Source organism: Symsagittifera roscoffensis, unplaced genomic scaffold (assembly GCF_963678635.1).
Source record: "Symsagittifera roscoffensis unplaced genomic scaffold, txSymRosc1.1 SCAFFOLD_263, whole genome shotgun sequence".
In the NCBI taxonomy this organism is placed as follows: Eukaryota; Metazoa; Xenacoelomorpha; order Acoela; family Convolutidae; genus Symsagittifera; species Symsagittifera roscoffensis.
In genome coordinates, this window is record NW_026971280.1 from 69,031 (window position 1) to 78,585 (window position 9,555).

The 9,555-nt window shown below is 34.2% G+C and overlaps 1 protein-coding gene across 1 annotated transcript; it reads right to left on the reverse strand.

The window, feature by feature from the left end:
- Positions 1-241: 241 nt before the first annotated feature.
- LOC134856295 (glutamate receptor 2-like) lies at positions 242-1,806 on the reverse strand. The gene has a single exon (XM_063872647.1). It carries the CDS (start codon positions 1,556-1,558, stop codon positions 242-244), a length of 1,317 nt encoding a protein of 438 aa, XP_063728717.1. The 5' UTR covers positions 1,559-1,806.
- Positions 1,807-9,555: the final 7,749 nt, after the last annotated feature.

Genomic DNA, 9,555 nt, shown 5'->3' on the forward strand with positions numbered 1-9,555 from the left:
AGTTTCATATTTAGCAAAAACTTCTTCGTAGGCGAAACGTTAAAAACTGGGACCTCACCCAAGCAGGCTTGTTTCTCAACAAACAAGCAGGCTTGCTTCTATTTGAGCATTTTCCCGCTAGCGCTGTAGTTGCTATGCTGGCATTTTGGGAAAGCGTACACTGTCATCAGTTGAACTTACCATTTTTAAATTCCAAGATAACCTTTTATTGAATTTTTATTAGTTTCATTTTTTCAAAAGTTTATTCAGTTTCACTGTTCCACATGTTATATTTGGTCTTAGCCACTTTGAACACACTTGCGACGAAAAAAATGATAAAAGCAACGCCGATGCCACTTCCAAATATAAAAAACACTCCTTGTATATCCTTGAAGACAATGGCCTCGACATTCGCAGCGAGTTTCTTCTTATCCGAGCACTGGGATCTTATTGCGAACCATCTTCTGTGAATTGTAGCAATAGTGCCGTCTTCAATTAGTTCCAAAATATTAGTCGAAAATAGTTCAGTCAATGATGATCCTTTTGGAAAAGCGAATCCAAATCCCACTCCAGTTTTGGGGCTGGCTGTACTGGTTATGACCTCAAGGTCACAAGGTGCAAAAGTTAGTTCATACTCAAGATAAGGAGACTCCAGAATAAAAACGAAGTCGTTCCGCGTTCTTACCCTGTTAAATCCCTCCGGGCTTTCATAAAATCCTGTATTCCGACTTTTCATATTCTCGTACATCCTCTGAAACGGTTCATAAGTCGAATTCTTGAAAGTCAATTCGCCAGCTTGCCCGGGCACTATTGCATAATGAAAGTCTGGATAATCAAGCAAATCTTCAATTTTTTTGAGCGGTAGTGTTACCCGATTCACGGTAAGCATTGACGTTAGGCTGGACGTGTAAATTGTGAGAACCGCCAACGATAAAAACCACCATGATACAGTCGCAATTCTAGCCGGAAACGATTTCGGATATGTTTCGGGCCCTTGTGCCAAAAAACACGCAAATGAAAAATAAAAGCAAGAACCAATATTTTCAAGTTGGTTATTCGACGTTTTTCCTAATAACCCAAAAATGTAAAGTGTGAAAGAAACTAAAAAAAGGCTTCCCAAAACTGTGAGCCAAACTTCTCTTGAAAATGGCATCAAATAAGCCGCTATGTCAAATTTCACTGTCTGTTTTTTGAAAATCATCGCGTAGTCGATTTGCATAAAAGGAACGGTGAAATCGACAACTTCGGATCGAATCGCGTTAATCGTGATGTCGGCAGCCGCCATGTCAACCCGTCCATGATAAACTTCTCCAATCAATCCATTCCAGGTGTCATTTCCAATCGGAGCTCCGTAATTTCCATCTGGGACTAATACGTAATTGTATTCAAAACCCATACGAAGTTGCAACTCGTTGATTAAGTCTTGAATGTACCCAATTTTTTGAGTTTGATTCTCTAAGCTACTGATTTCGAATAGAAAAGGTTCTCCGTAATTGATAGAGATGGTTAAATTTAATCCTTTGATTGAATTTGAGCTTGTCGGAACAAGTAATGATGTTAATATTAGTAATACAAACATTTCTCTTTAAGAACCCGATTCACAGTAGTAACTTTTTTAAAAAAATCAACAAAGACGTTTTAAAAATCAATTAGTCCCTCTTTTTAAATTCAGATACATTTTCTGTCAGAAATGTTTTCTTACCTATATGAAGATCGATCAAAAATCATCGTTGCCGACAAAATTCAAAGGTAAAAGCTTGCTGCACATTAATTTAGAATGCGTAATTATCGGTGTTTGGAATATGAATGTTTTTTTTCCGGCGCAACTTCAAGTTAAAACGCAATTCAAATAAAAACAACAAAAGATAGCCAGTAATTTTGCTTTAATCGCATTGTGATCACTTAGGCGTAGGGACATCATTTGTTTAAAAACAAATAGCTAAATTTAATCTAAATGCAGCGTCAAAAGAGCCGTAAAAACAAAAAAATGTAAAAGACAAAGCAGCGAACATTGCTACTATGAATATAAAATGATGTAAAAAACAAAATGAGTTTAAACCAGAGGTACCTTTCTCATAGAGTAATTTCAGATGGCATTTACGGGTTAGGTTTATGGAACTTGTCCAAAGGAGAACAACTGTCTTTTAAGATTTATTCAAATTGTTCTGGTGCTGAAACTACAAGTAGCTCCACCACTACAAATAATTGTCAGTGTTAGTTATGGAATATGATTGGTTAGTCAGTAATACTTTGTAGGGATAGTTTTGTCAATAATATAATTGGTTCTAAATACTAGTTTAGAACAGGTTCCAGAACAAATATGTAGAAAAAATAGCCAGTAGTTCGACCAATTACACTTGATTTAAAAAACGACATACTTAGGTAAATCTGAGCCTCACATCTTTATGATAAGATATAAAAAAACGGTGAGCTATAAAAAATCGCGGAGCCGAATCACCTCTAACAAGAAAAAAAATCCAAAGGAAGAAAATGAAAAACTGAAAAAAACGTCAACCAATAATCTTATACGTTTGCCTCGATTATAGTTCAATTTATGAAAAATGTCAAGAAACTCAGTTGTCGGGAAATTTGCTTTGTTTTGAAAAAAATTAAAGTATTTACTAATGAGATAAAACTTTTGTGAAAGACTTTCGAGACGAAATAAAGTCATAATAAACTTCAACTAAAATTGTTTCAACCGAGAAAAACCAAGAGCAAATATCTCATTTTGTGAATGTAAACTATCTAGCTATGTCAGAAATTGTCTATGACTTCAGTGGCATCTTACTATAATTACGTGCAGATCCATAGAAAAAAACTGTTTTTTTTTCTTCAAATTTCAATTTTTTTAAATCGTTTTATTCAAACTTGTTATTTGTGTACATAGCATTAAACACTTATAAATTGCTTTCGGAATAATCAAAGAAAGTTGAGTGTTCATAAAGAGTTGGTGTTTATCCTTAAAAAATCATAAGCAGAGAGATGATGGCCCAAAAAAAAAATTTTCAGTTTACAAAAAAATACAGGTACTAGTCGTACACGAACTTCAGTCCTTAGTCATCTGCCATATGAGTATTCCATATTCGCCAAACTTGCTGACTGGTTGCTTCAATTTCAGTTGTTTGAACATATTTACAATTAAACTTTGTGAAAAAAAAGTTGCTGAGTGAAAAAAGGGTAGTACCGTTAGCAAAACCTTGTTTATCGCAGATGTAAAAATTTTTCTAATAATTTTCAGAAGCATAATAAAATTATGTTGAAAAAAATGTTAGCATGTTAGTTGCATCCAAAATCAAATATTGTGAAAAATCACTGACAAGATGTCCTAACTTGGAGAAATATAAAAAACTTTTTAATAAAAAAGCGCCAATCCAGTCACCTGATTTTGAAGTAAAACTTTTAGCGGTTTTCAAAATAAACTCTTTTTTGAACTCGGACAAAAGTCGCAGACGAGTGAAGGGATGCAGTCACTTGAGTTAAATCTGATTCAAATCAACCAAAAAACACCTATTTTGTACTGTCTACTTTATACGGAAGAAAAAACTTAAAATTTGTTTTCAAAATTTTTTCTCAGGAAAAATCTTGAAATTTGTTTAGGCTCAAATGTATTTTTTTTCAGGAAAATGTTTGAAATTTGTTTACATTCAAATGTACTTATTTGCGGCTTCAGTTTTGATTTTTTTGTAAATCTTTTGTTAAAAGCAATGCTAATTCCACTATTGAAAAACGAAAATGTAAAGGTAGCGATAAAAAGGTGATTGACTTCTAATTTGGAAAATGGGTTTTTAATGATAAAGTTTTCCAGCAAGTTAGAAATTATACCTACTGACCCAGTTCTAGAATTTCAAAAAACTTTAAGGCCATATATTTTTCCTGAATTTCAAAGGCTGAAGCATTTTCAAAAAACAGGTCAGTGTTTTTTTTCTGGTGACATGCGTTCATTGATTTTTTTCCAACTGTCTGTTTGCCATCTCTTGATATATATCATTACAGTGAATTGACTAGTGGGGAGTTTTAGGAGCAACACAGAGCCATTTGTAAGCAGTGGGATTAGCCAAAGTAGAGCAACTACCCAACCAATATCAACCAAGTTGCTCTTCTAAATTATTTCTTCATTAGTTCTTAGTTTTCAACAAAAATTAGTTCTTGTCTTTTTTTTTCAACAAGTTTTGCTATGTAAAAATCCACCTGTTTGAAATAAAAACCAAATGGTTTTTATTGATTATTCATTACAATTATTGATGTCTTTTCCTTGTTGTGAATTCTCAAACAGTCTTGGTTTGATGTCTTTGCATTCAAGCGAGCGATGTTTTCAGCTTATACTGATAATCTGATATTATTTAGTTGTTGAATAGGAATAGCAGCTCAGCATTATAACTATTTTCTCTTGCGCGAGAAAAAACTGTTTCACTGGCTTTTCTTTAGGATAAACACAAAAAACATAATCCATCAACCAAACGCAATCCGGGTCGAAGGCCGCAACTCCTCTGATTTTGGTTGGGATAGTCTGAAAGTTACTTTCGATTGTCTAGAAACTAGCCGCGCTCCCATTGCAAAAAAATGCGGTAGAGTTTCAATTTTAAGTGAGAGCGGCAGGACCCAAACATGTTGCGATAGTATTCAAAAAGTTCTAAAAAATGGACGCTGCGTCCAAAAAAAAACATTTCAAGAAATAAAAAACATGGCAGACTCAACAAACCAGTTATATGGAGCCTTTTGAAAGTATAAACTAATAGCACTCTTTGAAGTTATACAAAAGCTGATAGATTCAACAAGCTACCCGCAATGAAGTTCTATGAATAAAAATCGATTATAAATGAGTTTCCTTGTCAGTGTTCACAAAAATCAAAACAAAACGATTACAATCAACTAAAAATGCATTAAAAATTATTATTTTTTGAGGCAGCAAATTCTTTTTTTTCATCTATTATCATGGATTTTTTTTCACATTTGTGGATACTGACAATGAAACTTAATTATAATCCATTTTTTCCACTTTACTCAGATGCGAAATTCAACGCACATAAAGTCTTTTCTACCTTTTAAATTAAAGTTGGTTACTTGTTGTTCAATTTACTTTTTTTGCCTATTTTTGGTGTTTTTGTTACTTTTTTAAGTTACTCAAAACTTTTTTATGTTACTGGTTTATGTTTCATCAATTTACTTGAATTATTCGAAATTTTAGGGGAGGAGGGGTGGCAAAGTTGGAAGTGGACTAATTCCACCTTCCATTACCCCTCCCAAGCCTTTGCCCCTTGGGAGGGGGGAGGTAAACGGAATGGGGGCAAACGCGGGGGGACTTTAAGGGGGCAAACGTTTAGGGGGCAAACGTTAGGGGGGCAAACGTTTGGGGGGGGGGGGGGAGGGCAAACGTTTGGGGGGGGGGACGTTAGGGGGCAAAAGTTAGAGGGAGAGCTTAATAGGTGCGAAGGGGGGAGCGGAGCAAAGAGGCAGTCGTTAGGGGGGAGAGCTTAACAGAATCTTTTTGCAAATTGAGCTTAGGTTTAGAAATGAATTAGGCCGTACAAAGTTTCCGCATAACTCGATTGATCAACGCAGAAATTCTTGCAAAACTTAGCACGACGCAATTTTACAAAATTAAGTGAAAAAAATCCAATTTAATGTGATTTTCTACTTATTATGTAATCATTGATAATGGATTTCAAATTAATTATCTTTGATTTGAATCCATTTAAGTCCAATTTTGTTGTCTGAGCGTAACATGGAAATCGATTATGTTTACAACATTTTATACCACAAAAATCCAATATAATCGAGTTGCTTTCACTTTTCTTAAATGCGGGTAATTATAACTTCATGAAAGACTCTGGTTTGTTCTTCCAAGTGACAGCAAAAAGTTTTCTAAACAGTATGCTAGTTTCATCATCGCAAAAAGATTAGTCTAGAATAAATCAAATTTTCTCGCTTCGTTTTTGCTTCTAGGCTTTCATTTGTGCCCTATTGAACAATTTGACATTTTATAGAAGTCTTGTTTTGGGTAGTCTGAACTGTTTTTGTGTTTTTGTGGGACACGTAGTCTTTTTTTGTTCTTTTTTGTGTCGACAGAATATCATTTTGGTGAAAATGAAATATTGTCAAAAAATGGCCTTAGGCTGATCAAAATTTCAGCTAATTTTTTAGGCATTTTTTTCCGGTGGAACATGATCATTTTTTGTCTCATCTCATTTCTCTCAAAATATGTATTTTTTCAAAACTGATATTACTTTTTGCTTAAAATACAATTTTTGAGAGTGCGCTTCCAGTGCGTTTCAAAATTTCCAAATTCGACTATTAGTAATAGTTTGATACAGAATTTTTCCGATTAATGAAAAAGTTTATTTCTTATTTAAAATTTTTGTCTGTTTTATTTTTTTTTGAAAAACATTTCTTCTCTGTTTTTTTTTTGCCTAGAAGAAAACTGAATAAACTTTTTTGTTGGCAATTAACGCAAATTTCGATCCAATTGATTAGGCTCAATTCAGTTGCGAGTGATTTTAAAAACAGATTAGTTCGAAACTAGTTTACTGAAAAATTTTCACAAAATATCTATCCGAAACCGGCTAAAATGAGCATTTCAAAATTGACCTCACGGCATCACACAAAAAATTGTCAAAAACTTTTTTGGTTAAACATATAATTGATATCTATAGAGAACAAGAAGATCAAATTTTCAGCAATTTTTTATGTCCGTTGTTATACCTCTAGGTATATACGGAAATAGTTTATCCGTAATATTGATTTCAACGAGTACCATCAAGTGTATTAGTATGAGTATGTATAAACAGAGCCCTGAAGCATAATCAATAAACCAACACACTGAATCTGAGAATGATTCTTTTTATATCAAGCCACATGGTTGACCTTGATAAGGACCGGCCTTAGGTCATATTACGTAACACTATTTTATACACTGTTGGCCCCTGCCATAACAGTACCACACTTCCCCTTATCCAGGAAATAATTTTTTCTGACGTAAATATTATTAACTAAAAAAATATTATTATTAAATAAATAATAACGAGGTTTTTTCTCAGTTTTGCCCACTCAAGTTCTGTACATCAAACAATCAGTTGCAGCCTTTTCAATTTTCAATTGTCTTCTCTTTTCTTCTTTTTGGCTGCCCTGAATGCTTTGTCAAGTTATAGTGTTTTTTTAAATCCATACTTCAAGTAAACTAATATTTTTCTAGCTGATGGAATCGATGCTCGGTTGGGTCGCTCATTGAGGATTTCGTGTTGCTAGTTCGTTGGTACTTTTGTCAAGATTTTGTATATGTTTCTTTGTCAAGAGCTTTTCTAATTTTTTTTCCACTTTCCCTTACATGTGGATCGGTATACGCCTTCTTTTTTCTTGTATCGGGCACAGGGAAAAAAGAATTTTTACTTTAAAATGTGATTTTTTGATAACCCTTTTCTGTCAAAAGGTTTTTAAACTTCTCGGATAATTAGTGTTTATAATCTATTACCTCCTCCTCTTATTGTAAGACGTTGAAACAAAATTTTGAGCGTGCCCCACATTCTGCCTGCCCCGACTGCTTTGTCAATTTCTGGTGCTTTTTGATCCATATTTCCATGTATATAAATCGGTATATTTTCAGCTGATGGAATCGATACTCGGTTTGGTCTCTCTAGGAGGCTTTCATGTTACAGTTCCTTGTTACTTTTGTCAACCTTTGTATATGTTTCTTTGTCAAGAGCTTTTCGGTTTAATTTTTCACTTTCCCTTGAATGTGGATCGGTATATGTCTTCCTTTTTCTTGTATCAGGCACAGGGGAAATAAATATTTTGGTTTAACAATGTGATTTTTGACAATCTTTTTCTATCAAAAGTTTTTTAAAACAACTCGCTGATTTTGTAGTTGTAATTTTTTTTACCTCCTCCTCTTTTTGTAAGGCGTTGAAACAAAATTTTAAGCGTGGTGCCATCATCTGTGTTCTTGCAGTTCCTGGTTTTCTTAGTAGTTTTAATACTAGAATGCATCCTGCATTTCTTTCCGTTATCAACAGAATGGTTTTTAGGATTATCCACCATGCTGATATCATCCTTATCTTTAGTGCTCCTGGGATTTATATTGTATTTTTGTTGGAGTCTACAAACCGTGCGTTAATGTTTAACTTTTGCCTGGGATAAACTATGCTGCTTGGGCTGAGTCCAAAAATTGCTTTGCTGTAGTCCAATTGATAAACCAAATTGGGCTGCCCGTATCCACCGGCATATGGATAATGTGGTTATCCATTCTGGTGAGTGCTTTAATGGATTTCATCTTCTTTTTTTTGGGTCTCTCACAAAAGGGTGCAGTTTGGGTGCAGTTTTTGGGTACAGTTTGTTTTGTTGAATTCTCTTTATTTCAAAATTCTCCGACCAGATGTGGCCTTCGACCAGATTACATTCTGCTATTGATTTTTCTGAAGAATTTTCAGTGCATTTGTTTACCTGTTTTTGTTGGGTTTTTTGCAGTTTTTACAGTCGTTTGACATCGCCGGACAATTTTATAGGTAATTCTCATCAAAATTTCCATCGACTCTCGTGCTTGTTTTTCGTTTGTCCTTATACTGGTCTCCAGTATTTACTTATTTCTTTTGTCGTAAGGATGCGAGTTCTTCATATGATTTGTTATACCTTCTAAATTATTAATTTTGTACATTGAGTTTCGGCTCATGTTTTATTCTAAATTGACTTTTTGAACTTGGTTTTTTTAGACCAAGCACTATGATTGACCTTGATAAGGGTTTTCATAGACTTGTGGCTACTGCCATAGCAGTACGACAATACCCTTTTCGCAGAAAATTTTTACAAAAATGTTAACAGGAGTTTAATTCTCAGTTTTGCCCACTCAAGTTTTGTACATCAAACTATCAGTTGCAGCCTTTTCAATTGTCTTCTCATTACTTCTTTCTTTTTGGCCGTTTTTTATCGGGCACAGTGCAAATAAAAATTTTGGTTAAACATCGTGATTTTGGATAATCCTTTTCTTGGCAAAGGTTTTTAAACTTCTCGTATAAATCGTGTTGCTAACCTTTTACCTCCTCCTCTTTTCGTAAGACGTTGAAACAAAAATTTTGAGCGTGGTGTCATCTTCTGTGTTCTTGCAATTCTGAATCTTCTTTGTAGTTCTAATACTAGAATGCATCCTGTTTTTCCGTTATTAACAGAATGATAATTGGGATTAACCACCATGCTGATGTCATCCTTGTCTTCAGTGCTCCTAGGATTTATATTGACTTTTGTTGAAGCCTAAAAACCGTGCGTTACTGTTTAAATTTTGCCTGGAATAAGCTATGCTAACAGGACAGATTCTTCTTTAAATTGAATCTGTCTTGTTTGTGCAGTTTGTTTGGAGATATACGTCTTGATTTTGGCCACGTTCTTTTGTTTACCTGCTTTTGCTGGGTTTTTAATTTGCAGTTTTTACTGTCGTTCCACATCGCCGGACAGTTTGTTAGGTAATTCTCATCGAAAATTTGGTCGCACCCTTTTCTTTTATCTTTACCTTGGTCTCCAATGTTTCCATATTTTTTTGTCGAAGATTCTCATCCGATGCGTTTGACCTTCAGTTTTGTTAATTTTGTGCACTGA

Bases quoted from the DNA above. Each gene is read 5' to 3' on its own strand.
- LOC134856295 (XM_063872647.1), bottom strand. From the start codon at position 1,558: ATGTTTGTATTACTAATATTAACATCATTACTTGTTCCGACAAGCTCA.